Source organism: Lepisosteus oculatus, chromosome 8, assembly GCF_040954835.1.
Source record: "Lepisosteus oculatus isolate fLepOcu1 chromosome 8, fLepOcu1.hap2, whole genome shotgun sequence".
Lineage (NCBI taxonomy): Eukaryota > Metazoa > Chordata > Actinopteri > Semionotiformes > Lepisosteidae > Lepisosteus > Lepisosteus oculatus.
Genome location: NC_090703.1, coordinates 2,141,479 through 2,162,693, shown reverse-complemented (window position 1 = coordinate 2,162,693; position 21,215 = coordinate 2,141,479). Strand labels below are relative to the sequence as shown.

General features: G+C 40.9%; 1 protein-coding gene across 4 annotated transcripts in view; it reads right to left on the bottom strand.

Moving 5' to 3' along the window:
- The window catches only part of adck1 (aarF domain containing kinase 1), a 152,651-nt gene that overhangs the window by 86,391 nt on the left and 45,045 nt on the right, over nt 1-21,215 (bottom strand). For 3 of the 4 annotated variants that reach the window (XM_015350419.2, XM_069192976.1, XM_006632266.3), the window contains exon 4: nt 10,978-11,181. The exons of the other annotated variant lie outside the window; for it this stretch is intronic. In XM_015350419.2, the coding sequence (XP_015205905.1) occupies nt 10,978-11,181 (204 nt within the window). The remainder of the gene's footprint in view (nt 1-10,977; nt 11,182-21,215) is intronic. 4 annotated transcript variants of the gene reach the window in all.

Here is a 21,215-nt window from a genome sequence, read left to right as displayed (position 1 = left end):
CCTCCTTAATATGTAGCTCTTGAGAATAAAATTATAGAAATTGATCGCATTGCTGCAGCACAGCAATGAAAGTAAATGGTTTAGTACAATGTGTAAGCAATCAGGAAGAATTAACCCTGCGCTTTGTTTATTTGGCTCTTTTCCTTCTGTCAGTAATAATATGTCATCACCACAATGCATTCCAGAATGGTACATTTGCTAAAAGGCATTGTAAGAAATACTCAAGAGTGTTTAATTAACATTAGCCTCAGAAAAAAAAGCTTAAATACTAAAAAAGAGGATTTTTCTTTGTGAATAGCATGGTTGTATAGCAGCAAACCTGCTGATTGCATGCAATGATAAGATGTGCAAGAGGGGTCGGCCAGAGACGCTGCAGTATCTTTCTGTCACAGCAGTCAAGGCCACTCTAGGGGCATTGCAATTTCCTCTCGGAAAGCTCCTGCGTGAGTGCACTGGAGCCTGCTTTCTTTCAGTGGATCCCTGAGAGTGTAGTCCCCAGAAGGGAGGAAAACCGTGTCCCTCTCTGACAGAAGGAGCACAAGACTCCAGATGCCCACACTGGGCTGGACAGGAGCCTCCCTCCTGGCTCGCCATCAGCAGAGCAGCAGCCTACCCCCACCCCACCCCCCAGAGAGGGTCTCCGGGTCCCAGTCAAGAGGTAGTGGCTGACCGACGCTGAACACAGAAGTGACATCCTGCTGACCTTTAAAAGACACTGCCTGCGCAGTGAGAAAAAGAACAAAGAGGAGGTCGAAGCGATAGACTGAACACATCGCCCGCCTACAGGTCTGTGTAAGCGACATGGGGTGATACAGGGTGATACGGGGTGAGGATGAGACCACACATTGTTGAGCCTTGGTGCACACAGAGATGGAAGCAGAAAGACCATTAGCTTTTCTCACTTAAAGAAAAACCATTAGAAGCAAAGCAAGACCAAAACATCGTTAATTCGTTAATTCACCCTACGTTCTGCAGCAGACTGATGTACAGTTTATTAAACATAAACCAGAGATGTTCTGTATGACTGCATATGGCAACACGGGACTCTGTAGTTAAAAACAACAGAAAAATGATCGAATAATAATAATAATAATAATAATAATAATGATGGTGATGATGATGATGAAAAATGTTTCATTTAAAAAAATTACATTTGGCATTTGAAATTAAAGGCTTCAGTACACACAAAGACTGCTGAGAAAAACGACACTTTAACTCTTTTCCTTCATACAAATGGTCTATGAGAGAGTTTTCAAAGACCCTGCTGACAAAATCAGCAAGCTGAAACGTGAAAATTAAGGTTGTGCTGACATGATGCTTCCACTGCAGTGGTAGAGAGGGACGCCGTTAACGTCTGGCAACCCGGGGGACAGCTGCTGACCGCTGAAGTGTCCCCATACAGCACTGAGAACATGGATGAAGTACCAGCAACAGATGATACCCGAGGGAAATCTCGGCATCGCTGGGATGCTCCAAGTGTGAACAAGCCAAGTAAGCCTACTGTGGAGCTCCAGTATTCGAGAGGGCAGTCTGGATGATTAGAAGGGCTCCTCTCACAGTAGTGAGGCAATAGGGTTTAAGTACTCTGCTGCACTGATGTGCTCGGACCACTGCTCATGTTTGCTGTGGACAAAGTGCATTTGAGCTGCCTTTCCTCGAACAAAAGAAAACCAAGGCAGAAAACCATTACTGCTTTCTTCTTGTCATGGACGCGTACAGTATACTCACAAGGTTTTATATGGGAAAGTGAATACAGAAAGCCCACAAATAACAAATGAATTATGTCATCAGATTTTTCACACCGAAGAAGTACCTTCAGGCTTTTCATTCTGATGCAAAATGTGTTCTTCCTACTGTAACTCTAAATAAACTCTAAAAAGTTTTCCAAATAGTATGGTTGAGTAACATTTTTCTCTCGTGTAATTTATCTTTCCCATACCTACATTGTTGGGTTTTTTTGCTAGATTTGCAGTTTTTACATCTAAATTAAGTAAATGGCAGTCTGGAAATGCTCAGTTGAGAGTCTCAGCTGAAAAGACAATGACTCGAGATCACAGTGATATTGGGCTGAATGAACAGAAGCTGTCTGAGCTGACAGAATAGGCCTTAGTTCCTCTGTTGTAGAGGACAGGATATGTCAAATGATAATATCTCCCAGTACACGGTGAAAAACCCACTCAGCAACACATTTTCGATTCCTGCAGCTAAGACTGAATACAATGATTCCTTTTTTCTGGCTTTACATTTTGTTTGAGGATTATCAGAACTTCTAGAGATAGTCGGCAATCCTGTCTTGTACACAACACAGTGCAAACTGGAAAAATAAAGACGTTAGCTTTGGTTTATTAAACATTATAACAGAAGTCTACATTTTTACCAGGTCACACCTTCTCAACACCCTAACAATTTGTTTAAACGCTACCAACGTTTTGGCATAAAAAAGCCTTCATCGGGGTATGTACATTTGTGTCACGTAGATCGTATATCACCTGATGTTGATTAGCTGGAAGCAAAGCACTGAATGAAAAAGGCATTCTATTAAGATTATTTCTCAACTAAACAATCAAGTAACTGTATCATACATATACCCCAAATAGCTTTTTTGTCATGTCCATCTAGTATGGAGCTGTAAAAATGACATTGCCATTTTGTTTCAAACATCTGCATCACACAGATCACACATATCTGCAACTACAACCATGCTGCCAATACCACTGTACCACACAAGACAGTACGTGTGTTGAAAAAATAAATTAGGAGGGAAGAAAAAACAGCAAATGGCAGCTCCACATACTGGCAGCGTTATTTTTTGTTTTTACAGCCAGCCTTTTGCCCTTAAAAATGAAAACTCCACATCAGTGAAACAGCCCTGCACACGGACACATTTCTTGCACATCATTAGGAAAATTATGCACGTTTATACGCTCAGCTGGCAGGCATATAATTGAAAATACAGCAGGAGCTACAATAAAAGCCCCCATCTTACATAACGACAGAGCAGCACAAGGCAGTATGCTGGGACTTGTGTGCCATCTGTTGTTTGCTGGTCTAAAGTGATGGAGTCAGGCTTCGCACGAGGCTCTGCCTCTGCAAGGGATTAAAGTGCTGAGCAACTCTCTGCTCAGTATCATCAGCTGGGGTTGAAAAGCTCCAGTTTCTACTTTGCTGACTTTCCAAAGATTAATGAAGTTATTCTGCTTCTAAAGCAAATAAAAGTAGTAAAATCAGTGGAATGGTAAATATATTTTAAAAAGGCTTTTATATTTTCTAGTCTCCCCCATTTTTAATTTCTCTTCCACTAGTTCTAAACATACAGTTTGCACCAATAATTCTGATCCAGTTTATCCCTGACCTTGTGGTCAAAATGACTGTTTTATCTCCTCAGCTCTTATGCTAAATTCACAATAAAATAAGACTTTATACAATTTTGCATTTTCAAGGACATCAAGGAGAGCTGAAGCCTCGCAAAAGCACTTTAGAAAAGAAAAATCATTGAGGCTTTTAATAAAAAAGAAAAAGAAGTAACAGATATGGGACTGGAAGCCAATGCATGATGCTAAATATAGTAAAGCACAGTATGTGGTTAAGGCTTTTGCTTTCAACTAAGATGGCATGTTATTTCGGCTGAAGGGATTTTACAAAAACTAAGTGTTTATTATACTGAGATTACATTCAACTGAATACTGCAGCATAGCAGAGGCTGTTAAGCAAAGGATATTGTGATTCCACCTTCGTAAGTAGCTAATGTGAAGATGCACCCTACACAGAAAGCACATGGTCCATCCATCTATTAACAGTAAGCTGCTAGATTGTTCCTGGTAAGGCTGGAAAAGTCCACAGGAACTGATCCTGGAGCACAGGGCACAAGGCAGGACCACACCCTGGACTGGACTGCAGTCCTGTAACATCCTGGAGAGGACACCTGTCCATCACAGGACACAAGGCAGGACCACACCCTGAACTGGACACCTGTCCATCACAGGACACAAGGCAGGACCACACCCTGAACTGGACACCTGTCCATCACAGGGCACAAGGCAGGACCACACCCTGGACAGGAGACCAGTGTGTTACAGGGCACGCAGTTAGGATGGAACCAGAGCACCCATAGAAAAAAACAGAAGGAGAACATGTAAACTCTACAGAAAGCGAGTCCCAGTGTGAAATCAAACTCAGCCCTCAGTAGCACTGACAAAAACAAGCACGAGTGAGCTTCTCTATCTTCAGCTCACATTATTCTGCAGTAAGTGCTTTAGTTATACTGGATGAGAGGACACAAGACACACCAGCACATGGATATTCAATTGTCAGGGCGCCTACTGTATGTGGATCAGATACTGTAGGTGGAGCATAATAAACAGCACATGTGACAAGTGCAGCTCTGCCTGTCCCTGACACGGTGCGATGCCAGAAGCTCGCGGGCTTTGAGCACACGCAGCTCCAATCCTAGGCAGCGGATTTACTGCCATGGCAGAGGACCTGGTCTCTTGTGCAGTGTCTTGGTGACATCACTTCTGTAACTGGGTCAGTGCATGAGCCCTCCACCCTGCTCATCCTGCTCCAGACAGGAGCAATGGAGCGCCGAGCAGGGAGCAAGACGTCATGACCCAAAGCAGGGTCCAGGGACGAAAAGTCCAGATGTCCTAGGCCCTGCCTTGGACAGGCCGAAGGCTGTTTGCTTTCCAGCGTGAGAGCTGGAAAACTACTTCTTCCTGCAAAAGCTATGTTGGCTTATTTTCCTGGATAGGCAGTTGGAAGACCTGTACACAGCCAGGAGAAAAGGCTGCTATTTTCCCCCAGCGAGGGAAACTGTTATTTTTCCCAGCGAGGGACTTTTTTGTTTCCTGGCTAGAATCTGGAAGGACTTTTTCTGTCATAGCTCGGTTTTTCCCAGCATCCAGCTTTCTGTTGTAATGCAAGGCTGTTTATTTTCTCCCTAGCATCCTGTGAGGAGAGCCCCATTTTTGCCACAGCACAAAGCCGTTCCAGCAGGAGTCCTATTTTCGGATACTGTCAATTACATTTACTATAAGCCTTATTTTTCACTTTAAATATTTTATGAGGAGTGTCTGTGCTTGGGGTCCTATCTACAACCTGTGCATAGACATGTCCATCAGTTTACATGTGATCACAGACAGAAGAAACAAAGACCAAAGCATATTTTATTACAGCTCTTAATGTTTTAAGGCTTCAGGGGAAGTCCAGCTCTCCAACCCTTTATGTTAAGGTGCTGTGCTGGCAGAAACACAGGAGATAACAAATAGCTGCAGCTTTGTGAACAGGGCCTTGAATTTCAGGAAAGGTTAATTGAACTGACTTTTGCTAAAGGATGACGAGGCGTTCGTTTGGTTAACCTGTATGCTTCAGTGCTGCCTACAGCTCCGCAGTGCTGTGATACTTTCTTCTCCAAGCCCTGTCCCCCTCTGCACTTCTCTGCACAGCTGGGCTGCGTAGGCCAGCTGTCTTGAGTGATAGGGCTGTCACCTGTCGCCTGCCAGGCACAGTCCCTGCTGTCCACTGTTCACTACTCACTGCTCAGCTACTTAGAAAGGCTGTGGCCATTGAGCATCAGAATACTGCATCAAAACACAAAAGGCGTAAAGATACATGCCTAATATATCTATATACTAAATCAAATTACATATTATATGTTCATAGCTATATACTTATATATTCCCTCCATAGAAGAAAAACATTTTCTCAGAACTGATTTCCATTACTACTGACATAAGAGATATCTGTTTTATTCAGCTAGAGCCACTGCACTCACTACCACAACCAAACAAGATGAATCTGTTGTCACTCTGTACTACAGTATTAACAACCAGCGACAGCTGGCATAATATATATAGTGAATAACACAAACCAATCTTTTCTGCAACTTACTAGAACTGTGTGAATATGCCATAATGTTCTATTGTCAATGGTCAAATTAAATAAAGTGATGTCTGATAGCTGTAAGTCTTGCCACCCTGTGAATTGATATCCTGCTGACACCCGATTGATGCTATTCAACAATACATACAAAACAGCAAGTATTGTTCTTGAGCTCTTGGATTTATCACTAGACGTTACAAACAACCTTATAAATACAACATAACATAAACAGACCCCTGAGAATATTGCTGTTTGTCTTTTACAATTTTTTATATCTCATATACCGAAAAGTAAAAGATGTGCCTGTTTCATAAGGATGTGCTGAAACTGTATAAATGGTTTGTACTAGAACAGTGATGTGTCTAGTTTTTAAAGAAACCTGATACAAGAAGATGTAAGGTTTTTAATGTCTACAACCGGGGAGCTGCAGAATATTGTGTACGGCACATAACATTGGTGAGAATTTTAGTTTGGAGATCATAACAACTAAATCAGCTTGGGGCTTCCTAGTGTAAACCACAGGCGCTCAAAGTGTCATAAATGTTCTGGAATGTTTGCAGTTTCGGAAGTCCCTGGAAAACCTCCCAGATGAACTGTACCTCAACCACTCTAACACTTCCAGATTAGTGCCCATTAAAGCAGCACCAGGTGCTCACATCAGAGATTTTTTAATGAAAAACAGATGTGCGACTCTTCATCTGTATGTGTGATTATTGGTGGGAAATATGATATATAATATGAACAGGTGTTCTTCGGAATGGAAGGTGTTATCAGCTGGTAAGGTGTAAGTGATGATGATAAAAATATACTGAGCAACCTAGTACTGTAATGATTAATGTAATATTTAATACAACTGGCACATATTCTGATAGTTATTATCAGGCAAATGGCTATTTTTCAAGCATGTGCACTGGCCTTTTTTTGAACAATAAATAAGAATAAGAATAAGTAAATTAATTCTGCTACTATTCTGATAAACAGAGCATACTGGTTCCTCTGTGTTTTTCTTATTGATTTTCACCTGGCTTGACATTCAACAGGTTAAAGTGATACATGTCTTTGGTAATCTTACACTGAAATAAAATAGTTCACAGTACACCTAAATCACCAGTGCTAAATTCACTCCAACTAGAACCTGCACCATAGGCACAGAAGCACAAAAGCACAGAAGAAGCGCCTGTACACATATAAATGAAAAACGTATCACAGGCCCTGTGAATAAAGTGATGGAGCCTTTCTAATGACCTGTCTGACAGACAGTACCCCTGCAACAAACACAGTCAACAAAGCTTTTCCTCAAGCTAGCACTGACCTCTCTAATCCATGGTAAGTCACTTCTTCTCCAGCCTTTATCATGAACATCATGACTGTGCAGACAGCCACTGGGACTTATGGACAAGGACATCTATCAGGGGATGGGGGATCTGACTACAGTGTGACACATATTGACAGTGATTAGCTTCAAAGAGGTGGCATGTGCCAATGACAAAGTTTGAGCCAAAGTGGTTGAGGGCACAGAAGGGCACCACTACCCTGTGACCTGACTCTGGGACAATATGGCTGTGGAGCTGAGAGAACCTCCACTGACTGTGGCTGTGCTTACACAAGACACTACTGAATAATGCTGCACTCTAAAAGCCACCATTAACATGAAACTGCAATAGATATAATGTATTGTTACATAATTCAGTAAAGATTTCATAGACTCTCAATTAGTCACAATTGAGCTTTAACAATCAAGATTTTAGAGGGTAAACGTTACTGGTTGACAGCAATATGAAATCTCCAACAGCAGGGATTGAAAGCACTGACTGTACTAAAGGGAGTCATCCGTTCTTGTGAGGGTTCAAGTAAAATTCTGAAACTGATGTTAAGGACTAGTACTTATTAAAAGAACACGAGGAGATGATGCTTTATGAATATTTCCTTTTCTTAGCTTAAAATAGAGCAGAGATGTTTGTTTCCGTGTCACTATTCAGCTGCACAAAAAAGTAAGAACTGTGAAATTGTATAGTTACTCTTTTTTAAACATTCAACAAGTAAAAAAAAAACTCAATGTTTGTGTCAAGAGGAAATTTTGCCGTTTGGAAAGTGTCAGCTATTTCACCTCTTCTTGTTTTTCTCACCTTGTACATGTCCACTCTATTAATTCACCTGTGTTGTTTATAAGGAAGACACTGTAGATGGTATTGTGGCCAAGGGATCTGAAGTCGGTTGAAAACTGCAACATTTCATTTGGAACAAAATGTAAAATACTGCTGTTCAAGCTGTTAAACAGCTTGAACCACTGACCCATACTTGAATGTCATTTGTGTTCTTCGGATTCTGGCCTTTATGTTCCCAGAACAAGACTCCCACCACTGGGAGCCCTTGTGAGGCTGTGCTTTCCACTCTGGTGCTCCAAGACTGTGGAACGATCCCCCTGCTTATATCACAAGTCAGTCAACCAGCCCGCCCTTATTCATCCTCTCTTTTATACCCAGGCTTTTAAAATATTAGTGTTGATTTAAAAGAATGATCTCTTAATCAATATTTATGTTAATACTGTTTGTGATGCAAAGCACATTAAACACTGGCCACAGCTGCCTTGAGCTGTGTGCTTCCTTGCTGGCTCTGGCTTTGAAACAAAGTAAACTGTCACAGATTCTTACATTGCGACACCTAATTTCTTTGTTAAAATTAACATCTGAGATGGACTGTCCCTCTGACATTGCACCACTGTTCCGCTCCAGGCGGTTTCAAGCACCGAAAAACACTCACCTCATGCAACACTCAACTGCCTGCCACTGTGACAGGGCTCAGTGGGATTCTAAGGCTACACATTATGTCATCCCTTAACACTGTGGTGACCAAAGACCCGCTCCCACTGGGAACACTGGATTCCCAAGACGCTTTTACAATCCTGTCATTGTATAGAAAATACTTCAACGCATTTTTCTCTGCTATTGGACTTTAGAATTGTGTTTTCTTATTGTCAGTGTGCTGTGAAACCATCTGATGATTTTATAGAGGATTGTGTGAACGAGAATACAAAAGAATTCATTATTAACAGTCACTGCAATCAGCCCAACTTTTTTCCATACTGTGTTATCGCAACGTCCTTATCTGAAAGGGTACTGTTCTGTGCATAATGGCTGTGGTTTAGTCATGACCTTGCCAGAGTCCAAAAATAAATACAAACGGCAGTGTGGTGTTTTACATTATTTTCAAAGCAACAGTTAACAAAAGAAAAAAGCCATTTCTATCCTTTGTTTACAAACTATATATGAAATAAATGAAGGTCAACTGTGCGCAGACTACAAAGTCACACTGCGCAAATGGTCCAAATTGAAAATAATTGATCTTTGCCCCTCATTATAAGCAATGCTCTGCCGACTGCAGCCAGTAAGAGCAGGGAGCAAAACTGAGCGAGAGGGGCAGGGAGAGCAGGGGACTCTTATTGTGAAAGGCCTCGGAGCAGATCGCTCTCCTGCTTCACTGAAATCAACCAGGCATGACAGGTCCATCTACAGCTTGAAGTCAAGTATGGAGGATCACCATCTGAAAATGCCTTTCATTTTCTCCATGAGAAAGCTCTGTTTCTGTAAGCCAATCACGACAGAACTATATAACGGATTACGTAAGGCTGCTGTTTCTGTAACATCAGAAAGTTACATTTTCCACTTCAAATATAAATATATACATATATATAACTGAATTTGCATTAAACATTCTCAGTGTTGGGTTGTATACCATAGACCTGTAAAAGCTTATATTCTCATCCCTCAGATGCAGAGCAGAGGGTGTTTGAATAATTTGTATTTCAGTAATTCAAGGTCATGCCATCCAGCTGTAAGAGCAATACTTTGGTAGTCTAATGTATTCATATCAAGGTCAGAATAGGAACCACCTTAGTCAGCATTACATTAAACACTGTGTAGGTGATGTTTCACTGCTATGAAAATGTGGGCATTACTGCATGCACTGAAAACTGTGCATTTTCAAACAGGTGTAGCTAGGCATCCTTAGTGTAATTAACACTGCCCCCTACTGACACTTTCTATATATTCAATTGGAAAACATACAGCACTCCTCAAGTTGTTGTAAATTAACCCTTCTTGTGTCCCACAATTAATTAACGATTATTGAGAATGAAAGAATCAGCGCATGGGACTTTGGACTTTTGCTGTTTTGGACGTATAAGAAATACTGATTGTGATGTTATTTCTTCCTTTGACTTTGCTGAGGGTGCAAATGACATGGGCTCCTGTATCATTTAGCACGCCGCCTGTTCAGAGAGAGTCCCCCTCCTCGAACTGTGCTAGTTCGCATCACACCATTCGATACATTTTCACAAGCGTTTCTGGATTGCCCCACAGTCACCCATCCATCAGACACCACAGGTCAAAGAAGGTCAAATTAACCATGCCAGAACTATCTTTACACAATCACTGTTTTGTCTGAGCATGATAACACAATGAAGGTGACCGTGTACACTGAGGAAGCCTGTCTTTCCAGAAAATGCATTTTTATTTTCTTGATGAAATCCTCTTTCTGATGTGTTTTAAGTGCATCTGAAAGATTACACCAATTACCTTGTGCAGACCTGCCATGGGGCTTCTGATGAAAATATCCTTAATAGCCTGTCAAAACAGCCCTTGTCCTCTGCCAGACTGCTTCTTTGACAAGAGCCGAGCAAACAAGGAACGCTGGGGCTCGAGGGAGGACCTGCTCTCCGCAATGGGCTTTGACATTTTTCACCTACCGTGTGGACAAACAATGATATAGTAGAAATACACAGAACCCACAAAGAATTAAATTCATTTTTCGCCACACAGTTTCTCCTATAACTTTCTGCGCATTCCCCGATACAGGTGCTGCTCGGGGCCGTATTCTCGGCCTCATGTTGTAACTACCGCACTTCCACACACGCCTCACACCCCAATGGCTCAAGGGCTACAGGAAGGAGAGGCAGAGGGAGAAAATCCCCTTTCGTGCATTTCTGTGTTTGTATTGTGGAGTACAGAGTAAGGGTAAGGGGTAAGAGTAAGGGCCCTGTGCTGACAGTGTTCACGCACAAGCCTGCAAAGCAAAGCACGGAAGCAGTCGGCTGGTCCTGACCTCTTCGCCCAGGTCTTCCTTTACGACGCGCAAGACCTCCTGGAGAGAGCTCTGGGGCGCCCTGCTGTGGAGCACCTTCAGCGTGCGGGTGTACTCCTCGGGCAACAGGTACTCCAGAGCCCCCAGGTGCTGCCCCACTTTGATGAAGGTCCCCCTGTTGGCACAGCACAGCTCCCTGAGGCGTTCTGCAGAGCGGAGGTGAACCTGCGACACAGGGGACAGCGTCAGCACTCACATTCAAACAGCGGGTCATGAAGGAGCCACTGTTTATGAGAGCCCACCTTTAATACACTGACCACAGTCGCAACATTTTACTGGGTTTAACTACAGTTTTGTTCTGGTCTTCTTTGGATTTAACATGCCCTCACTGGGCTTTACCACACTGGACCATGTTGGGCCATGGACTGTGATAAACATTTCTAAGGAAACGAATCAAGAGTAAAACCACAGTAACTCCATGGTACATTTAGCAAGGTAAACTTTCACAAGGGGCACCATTTTTAATTAATAAATGTTAGACAGCCAAAAGTTAAATACAATTCTATTAGGTTTTATATTGAAGCAAAATTAAACCCAAATTCTGTTAGTATTTTACTCAAAAATAAATATTGTAAGACGCGGAAGACAAACAGAAGATTCAAAACAAGTGTCTCCTTCAAGGAGATCCTTTTGATGACAGGCCATCAGATGGAATGTCATTTTATACATGAGCAATTTCCTCATCCTCTCTGCTCTACAGCCTTGGAAGTTGATCATTTTCATTTCATGTGCCCCCCTTGAGACTCACTTGAATGAAGGCAGGAAGACAAGACAAGCATCTCTTGCAAATGCACCTGAAATCAGCCCCCATGACCCCCTCACACACACACACCCAGGACACGTTTAGCAACTGGTTTTGGAAGCAAAATCTGATAGACAGCTCCTGAGCAACATAATGCTTAAACAAGGGTCACAAACACAGAGTACTCTGGTTTCCCTCTTGGTTAGTCAATTTTTCAATTAAACACTTTCTGGGACGCATATAGGATTTTTCTTAAAATGTCTAACAGTTTATTACTCAAAACATTCACCTCACTAAAAGTACAACTACATATTTAACACTTTTAGATACTGATTAAAAGTAATAAAATTAATGAATGCAGCTGATGAAATAATTACGGCATCTCTGCTTTGTAAATGAAAACTGAGTTAGAAAAAGTGAAGCCACAAATTGAATTTAAAACCCCTGGTTTAAAGGCTCATTAAACTGTATGTCAGTTACAAAATCATCTGTGTAACAACCTCATAACACACACTTTAAGCAAAAGAATGTTCAGGAACATACACTGTTTACACAGAATCCCTGGATCACTAAACAAGAAGTTATTCATAACATACTGACATTTACGATTGCAACTCCTAAGGAAATGCTTGTGAAAAGCCCACATAATTGACCTTTTGAACACTTTTCTTGTGCGTGTGCTCTGTTCGTTTGGTTTTTGTAATGTTAATCTCTGCAGTACTCACTTCATCATTTTACCAGCTCTCTGAAGCGATGAATGCTGAAACTCTGACTGAAAACAGATGAAATATCCTTTAAAAAAGGGATGTTCATGTGCTGTTCCAATAACTGAGCTTCCAGAAATTGTTTTAAGCCTCAGAAACCGCAGCTCCATTAAAAAAGAGCGTCATTCACAGGACATGAATTTTGGATTGTCATTGCTTTAGAGGAATTCACTTTTAACAAAAGCAACAGATACACGTTTGATACTCAGATCCTTACAGCAAATTAAAATTATGACTAAAGATTTTAAAGCTACAATCTTAATTTTAACAGTAAACTCAGCCGATATTTAAACATTAACAAAGGTGTGTTTTGAGTCTTGCGTTTTTCAGATCCTAAATTCCTTTGCTGTATTTTTCTTATGTGTCTTGGACTCCTTGTTAAGACCAAAGTAAACAATTTTCGGTCTCCTTGGATTAAAATTAATCCCGCTCCATACTGCGTGGTGGATTAAGAGGATGTCCTGTGGGCATTTCCCAAGATACATACACATTGCCTCAGAGCACACCTTGATAGTTCTGTGAAAATTGGATTTTCTTTGCCTACTGCAGGCACTACCAGAAATTTAAATAATTTCTGAAATAATTTTAGGTAGAAGAATGTACATTGAATATCTTATCAAAAGAAAAATGGGGGGAACCGAACCAGAACTGGAGAGGCGGGCTTGTTAATAATCCTAATTATTCCATCTTTAGGCTGTGAGAGTGAAGCGGAATATTGGGCTTGTCGTTCTCTTCCCGAGAGTCTCTGTTGTTCTGAAGAGGAGGACGTTTCTCTCTGGTGGTTAATACCCTGGAGAGAGAAATCTGTGCCACCTGTCATCTCAGAGCTCTGGCAATCAGACACACATACTATTGGCAGGCGCAGTGTTTCCTAGTGCCTGCAGCCAATACAGACCTATATCTCCCAATGATGGGAAGCTGTGCATTCAGATAAGGATCATCTATACGGTGACACTGACTTTTATGATGTGTAAAGGAAAAGCTTTAATGCCTTTCACCATGCTTTAGCGACACAGAAGACAGCCCACTCTCTTAAAGGCACACTGCCCGATTCTGACCATTTACAGGGACAAAGAAAAGAACCTAGTACTGCTGTCGGAATGTTTCACCACTGCTCCTGCTGTAGAGCTCCACTGCCTTGGAGCAGTTTCTGTTCCTATTTATTTCTTGATGGCCATCAAAATGCAACGGACATCACTTACAAATTAAACCCTTTCAAAACCCTGCATACGTACCCTGTATGATCCATAACTGTTCTTTTTTACCCTGTGAAATGCATCACCGGTTATATTTTAAAAACTGTTCCAGACATTTCAACATTTTGCCGGAAAAAAGCAGGCCTGAAACATTTTCATTCGAGATTCGATTGACTCATTATTATTCAGTGAATTGGACGGCACAGTGGCAGGGTGTTCAGTGTGTGTCCTCACATGTCTCCCTGCAGAATGTAGTGTGGGGAGCTGTCTGTGTAATATTTGCTTGTTCCTCCATGTTCACATTGGTTTTCTCCAGGTGCTCTGATTTAATCCCTGTCTCCAAAGGCATGCCGGCGAAGATGACTGCTGTCTCTAAATGCCTGTGATGGGCTGGACTGGCATCTCCCCCACAGATATGGCTTACACCATGTGTTCCTGCGATGGACTCTGGTTTGCTATGACCCTCAATAGGAATAAGTTACTTCCTGACAATGGATGGATTTTTCAGTGACCAAATATTGCGCCTTTTTTGCCTCAGCGCATATTGTGACCCAGTGGCCAAATTTATTTTCCCTTCCAAATCCGTAATTGTATCGCAGCGCATTTCTTCTGACTTGTAATGCGTGTACTTAACTCCCCAGGTTAAGCAGTTGCACAAAGGCAATGCTGGAGCAGAAGAGCTTGTCAGATTCCTTCTGCTGCAGTGAGAAGACAATGAGGTTCAGCTCAATTAATGCTCTTCTCCCGATCCACTGGCAGAGCAGCAAAGAGCTGAGACAATGACAAGCTTGATAATTGCCAGGGACATTAATGACATATTTCAGTAGCAGGAAAAAAGCCATTAGATGCCCTTTTAAAAGGCACTGCAGAGCCATCAGAACCTATTATCGTGAGTTGACTAATAGAAGCCCAAAGGTCATTATAATGTCATCTCTTTTTCAGAGAAGAGAAATGTTACATTTAAGAAAACATAAAAAAACAACATCTTTAGAGTTTAAATATTTATTTTTGGAAATCTGATACAAGTAGTCTGTTTGGAAACTTTAATTGTTAACTCTACCTTACTGAACATCAGAAATTACTGTTTAACCAGCATTAGATTCTATTTACTATGTGTTCCACTGCTCATCTGACATGTTCTACAGCTCATGATGGGTGAGCATTTTTCTCTGCAAAATCAAAAGATTTACCTAAGGCTTACCTAAAAATTATAAAAACTTACATACTGTAGGATGTGGGTGTATAATATTGTGAAAATGCAAGTAGGACAGTGTTATGCGTACTAATATAGTCTTTAATGTTTTGCATATTGAGCATTATCAATAATATTAAGACTTAAAGACAACTACACAGAAACAAAAATGCATGTAATCAGTGGACCTCTGCAAACAAGAAATGTTAAAGACTTGCAATGCCTCGAACCAAAGGTCTTAAATGTGGATTCACAGTGAGCCTTCTGTCAGCTTCAGCTTTTCTCATTGTCCTTAACTTTTTTTGAGCATCTTCTTTTTGTACTGGCATTCACGAAGATTAGAGGGAAGAGAAAGGTCACTTCAGAAGCAGGGTAATTTTACAGCATGGACAGGGTTTTCTATGCTCTCAATGCCATAACTAGTAACTTAACTATCAGACTGACAGTCTCTAAACCTGACGAGAGAGACATCTGCTCTGATGCGAACACAGTGAACTGAGAGGACATACAGAGTCAACTGATTGAAACAAATTTGACTCTGAAATGTTGTCAAGAATTGGGCTTCGTTTAAGAGTCCCCTGACCAAAGACAATGGCTTCCAGCATTTAAAATTTAATTAAGCTGAGACAGAGAGCCACAGAACAGAAAAAGGGGAAAATCTTTCATCGTTCATCCATTTGGCAAGTGCTTTTCCAGTTCAAGGTTGTGGGGCAGCTGGAGCCTATCCTGGCATGCAATGAGCCAAGGCAGGGTGCACCCTGGGCAGGATGCCAGCCAATCACAGGCCACACGCAGCCACTCACACCATGGATAATCTTCCCAGAAGCTAATTAACCTCCCAGGATGTCCCAGAGGACAGAGAGCTCACCAGGACCAGCCCCCAGGGCCCGTGCTAACCCCTGCGCCACTGTGCCACCCGGGGGGGATCGGATCACCTCCTGTTTAATGCTGAAGGTCAAGTGTTTGATGGAGAGCAGGACACTGTGGTGGAACAGGCAGAAGGGGCAAACAGCATTTTGTATTCCACGACTCAAAACCATGTTCTGTCAAGACACATTGCGGCTTTCCAAAGAAAAGCTGTCAGGCAATTCGTCCAAACTTGAACTACTCATTTTAAGTAATGTCTTATTGACTTTACATTCATATACACAATGCGTTGAAGGTAAAACTCTTAATCAATTCCCTCCTCTCTCCTCCTAAATGGGAGTGCACACAAATGAATGCCCTCTTGATCAATGTACCTTCCGCAAGATGTGTACATGATCACGAGACACTTTTTTTTAATCTATGTTTTGTTTCAAACAACAGCTGAGCGCAACACAAGACATCACTGTACCATCTTCTGACATTTTTCTCTCACAATGAGTTGATTATTCTGGAAAATATGGATGCACCAAACTCTCTTTTGATGTACAAAATAACAGGTTGTCATACAGATGAATTCCATGCAAAAGGTAAGTACATGGAGATGAAGATTCCCCTTGAAGGAAAATTTACATTTATAGTAGCTTGGTGTGTGCCTCTCAGAAGAGTTCCTAAAACATTCCAGACTGAGAAAAGGCAATCACATTACTATCCAAATAAGATCTGCTCCCAAGAACAACACTATCAGTGAGACTAAATTCCAACAGTGTGGATGACCTGTGAGATGAAAAATGACTCTTTTATTAAGCAAACAAGAAAGGTAAGTCATGTCATTCGTTTACATACCTTGTTTGAAATTTAAAATGGAGAATTGTATTAATTTATGCCATTGAAATATTGTCAGTATTCACAATTCCTTGTAAGTTTAATACATTAGTAAGTTTAATATAGTTTTATACATTTATACATTTTGTTGATTTGCCATGTGTATCAGGATTGACAAGAGCAGGTCGCTAGGTTACATAACAAGACAATAGTAAGGTATTAACCCTACTGAATTAACTGTGCCTATATCTTGTTCATCTTTTTAATGGGAAAATTTCACTGACTGTTTTCCAGACCACGGTAAAGAATGGTATGAGTAAAATAATATATCTCCTAAACATTGGATTGCTTATTTAAACCTTTGTATACAGAGTTTCTTTCAATGTAGAAGGGAGCACACAGAAGGTTCTGACACATGTGCCCACTGGCAAAAATACTTTAGGGTTAATTGAACATTGCAGGTGAATTAATTATTGAACTTTTAATGCAACGGAATAAAATATTAAATTTGGCAGTGCAACGGAGTACATACATTAGTGCTTTCTTTCTTCAGCGGCGATTCCCAACATCAAAAATGAAAACCTTTTTACATTTCTAACATTATATTTAGCTCTTAATATAATTAATCTTTCATCAGCATCTTACTGACCATTTTCCACCCAATTGGGTACTACAAAGAAATGCTTGGCCTTGTGCCTGAAACACATGCGAAACCAATAACAAGCAGACAGACAGTTTAAAGTCTCTACTGCATTCTTCCTTTTGCTCAGTCCATCTACTACTGCCTACAGTTATAGCCAGATGGAGGTCTGCAGTGTCTGTTTGGAGAACTCCTAGGTATGAAAACAAATTAACATAAAGTAATGAGTCACCTGGGGTGAGTTAAAATGCATGTGGGCCCCTAGTTGTGATAGGGCAATCTGCACAGCTAACACTCCTACACCTTCATGGTGTAGGATATAAATCATGTTCCCTTCAACAGCAATTACTAACCCTTGCAGCTTCTTTCCCACATTAAGGGCAAGACTATAACTTGTGCTTCAACAAACCACACGACTTTTAAAGACATTCAAGATGTGGCAGCTGGCCCAAGTTGCTCGTTGTTACATTAATCCTATAGGACCAGGTTGGCCAAGTCAAACTCCAAACTGGTGTGGGCTTTTCTTCTTTCCTAATTATCAACTGATGCTGTGATTTACACTATCAAAAGCTGCGCCTGAGGTCAGCAGAAGAATATTAGGTAACTCAAGAGTCAGAAGCCATCAGCAAATCATTAACTGCCTTAACGAGGGCTGTTTCAGCTCTCCGTCTCTGTCTAAAGTGCAACTCAAAGGGTTCAAAGAGCTCGTTAGATACAAGATGAAACTGTAATTGAGCTGCCATTGTCTGTTCCACCATTTCCCTGAAAAATGCAAGCTGGAAATAGTTGTTAAGCACTGGGGTCCAGGAAAGGTTCTATTTTACACAGGTGTAACAACAATAGACTGTGAGACTAGAGGAAGAATTTAATGCCCCAGGATCCAGAGATTCACTGAAGGGGAGCCAGCCTTGAGTACAGGTGTAGGACAACACAGGTAGGAGGTCTCATCTTTATTGTTGCCAAATCAGATGCCTAGACAGCCTTAACAGCAGAAGGAAGAGAGGATCTAAACCTGAGGGAGCAGGAGGGGGTGTCTCTGTCAGAGCTGCAGCGCAAGACCAGTCATCTTTGTTCACGGCATTTTGTGGTGAAACTATGGAATAAATGTGGTATAGAGAGGAAGGGCGAAAAACAGACTTATCAGCCGGTTCAAATATAAAAACGCAAGAAAGGTACAGTAACAAGCAGGGGGAGGCCTTTTTGGTTTCTAGAAGCTAACCGATCCAGATTCAATCGATCTATTTCTTGAAAGAAGCCAGGGAATTGGTGTCAACAACAGAGTCTCCACCTTCCTTTGTATAAAAAAGTGCCTCCTGTACTCCTGTACCTCCTGTGGCTTTACATGTGTTTCCCTGTAGCTTCCACTTGTGTCATTTGGTCTATATTCCACTGCTGACTGAGTCCAGTCGACAGTCCCATGGGCTGATGGGCAGAGTTCTGGGGATGGTGGATGCCATTCTCTTTCCTTTGTAATTGGGTATTACTTCTTTAATGACGATAAAAATATAACATATGAATATCTCACATATAGAGAGCAGATTGCTCTTTCTACACAAGTATCGAATCATGTAGCCTAGAACAGAGTTATACTTTACCGACTGGAACTAGAGCAACTGGAACGGCAATGAAAGAAAAGCAACGTAGGATACAGTATTGCTCTAAATATGAGGAATACTTCACTTGATTTGCCAATTGTTCAGTCAAAGAAATCTGTAGAAAATTAGGAGATGGTGTCGTTAATGGGTAATATTTCATCACATGAATTTCCACCAGAAAGGCCATAAAACGAGTGCCTGTTCCATGATCTTCCTTTAAATACAGATTTTCCGTTCCATTATCAGCACGGTGAAGCCGGGGTAAAAAGCCATTTGCCTTTGTGGAATGATGCTGCTCTAGCTAGATTCATGAGAATTTCAAGATGTTAAACTGCATCATTAGCATGAATACCAAGTGATAAAGCCTATCACCTCAATACCTCAATAATGGAGAAACACGTTCATCATCATATTAGTTGGTGAAACATCCACTTTACATTTTATAACAATTAGTCACTTACTTTTCAAAGTTGCTGATGTAGATAACAGTTATTCTATGCTATTTGATTCCCTGACTAACGTGCCGTGCACAAAGTGCTGTTTCATTTAAAACAAAAATGCAAAGGTGCATCACATCACAGGATTCTTACATCCACGATGAGTCCTGTCACACATTTTAATTAAATGTGTACAGAAGTCAGAGACATACACCCAAAATAGACTTTAAAACTGCAGATGGTTTTCATGCTTTTTTTTATTTAGGAAGAATTCAAAGGTAAAGTTTCCTATGCAACTTCAAAATTGTTTCACTTTTACTTTCATGTTTTGCTAAATGTTGAAAAGTGTGTGACAGTTTAGAAAGGATAAGCACACTTGACAGGAAACTGTCACTATTTGTCTTTTTTATTGTAATTTTTGTTGTTTTTATTGTCATTTTAATGTTTTCAAACAAACACTAGCCTGAGGAATAAAGAGAAGTATTGCGGTTTGTGTCATTATCATATGCATAAGCAGGTGAATACACAATGTATCTTTGTTCTATAACAGCACTAGATGAATGAAGCTCCTGTTATTCTTCTATTCACAGAAACACAAATAAGTGAAGATGCCTGAGCTGATATTTCTTTTACTTTATTTGGGGAATTTAAAAAGCATAGTAGTCACCACTCAGTCTAAAACAAGGCACTTTCTTTCAGTGTATCACGTGGTCGGTTACACTACCACTGATGTTAATTATAGTTGCTAACCATGACGTGGCTGGGGAGACATCGGGATCTGTCATCTGACAGTGGGATGCCAGTAGAATGAAGCTGGCCAGTCTCCTTGTCCCGTGAGTTCAAATACATTATTATTTCTGATTTACAGAAGCAGGAAATTTAAAACATCAATAGCTTAAAAGTTTTCGGTGCACCTTACAGTGGGCATTCTTTTAGTAAGACTGTACAAGCAGTGAGATTGGCGAACACATTTAGCCATCCCCTTCGGACCACACCTACACCATCACCATCTACTGTACCTCTTTATGATTTCTTATCTATTGCACATCTCCAGTCATTGTTTACATGTCTGTATTGTTAACATTCAAACTGTCTACATGTTTACTTGCACATTGTCTACTGTTTGTTTGTATATTGTCTTGATGCACTGTTTGCACTTTGTTTTGTTTTTTACACTTGTTTTACAATCGAGAGACTTTCTGTAAGTAAGAATTCCATTGTACCAGTACCGGTTACATATGGCAATAAAGTTCAAGTTCAAGTTCAAATTAATTTATTAATTATTTTTCCTACTAGAATTACACTTAAACCAACAGGAATGCAAAAAAAAATGCAAAAGCATGTTGTAGAGTAACAAGGTCTATGTGGATGTTTGGAAGCATACTTAAAAGGAGGGATAAAGACAAAAAAAATTTTACCTGAAGTACGCTATAAATCAAAGGTGCAGAGGTGCACTTCCAGAGTTGCAGTGCATACAATATACTGGAATATAATAACATTCACTTTACTACAATATCATTCCTCTCATGTATTTCACTGTTTTTAACATCACTAACCTATAGTCGGGGACCAAGCTAAAAAGGATGGGAAATAAGGCATAGATCTTACAGTTTACAGATTGCAGATTTCACCCTTTTCAGAGGGGGTGTGTCAGAACTGTGTGTGTGCACAGATCTATCCTTCACCCTTGTCAGAGGGGGTGTGTCAGATGGCAAAGGAAAGCATGGCAGCTTCCTGAAAAGCTCTGATTTCTACAGCTCTCAGTCATGCATAACATGTCAGCTGCTGGCACTGCTGTCACCCCTGTGATCGAGAGAATTCCGGCAGGACTTCTGCTGACAAAATAAAATGCTGCAGAAAATGAGGTTTGCTTGCCAGGGTTCCAAGGTGAACTCCACTGGGAGACTGTAAGAGTCTTTTTTACAAGGAACTGTAAATTCAGAA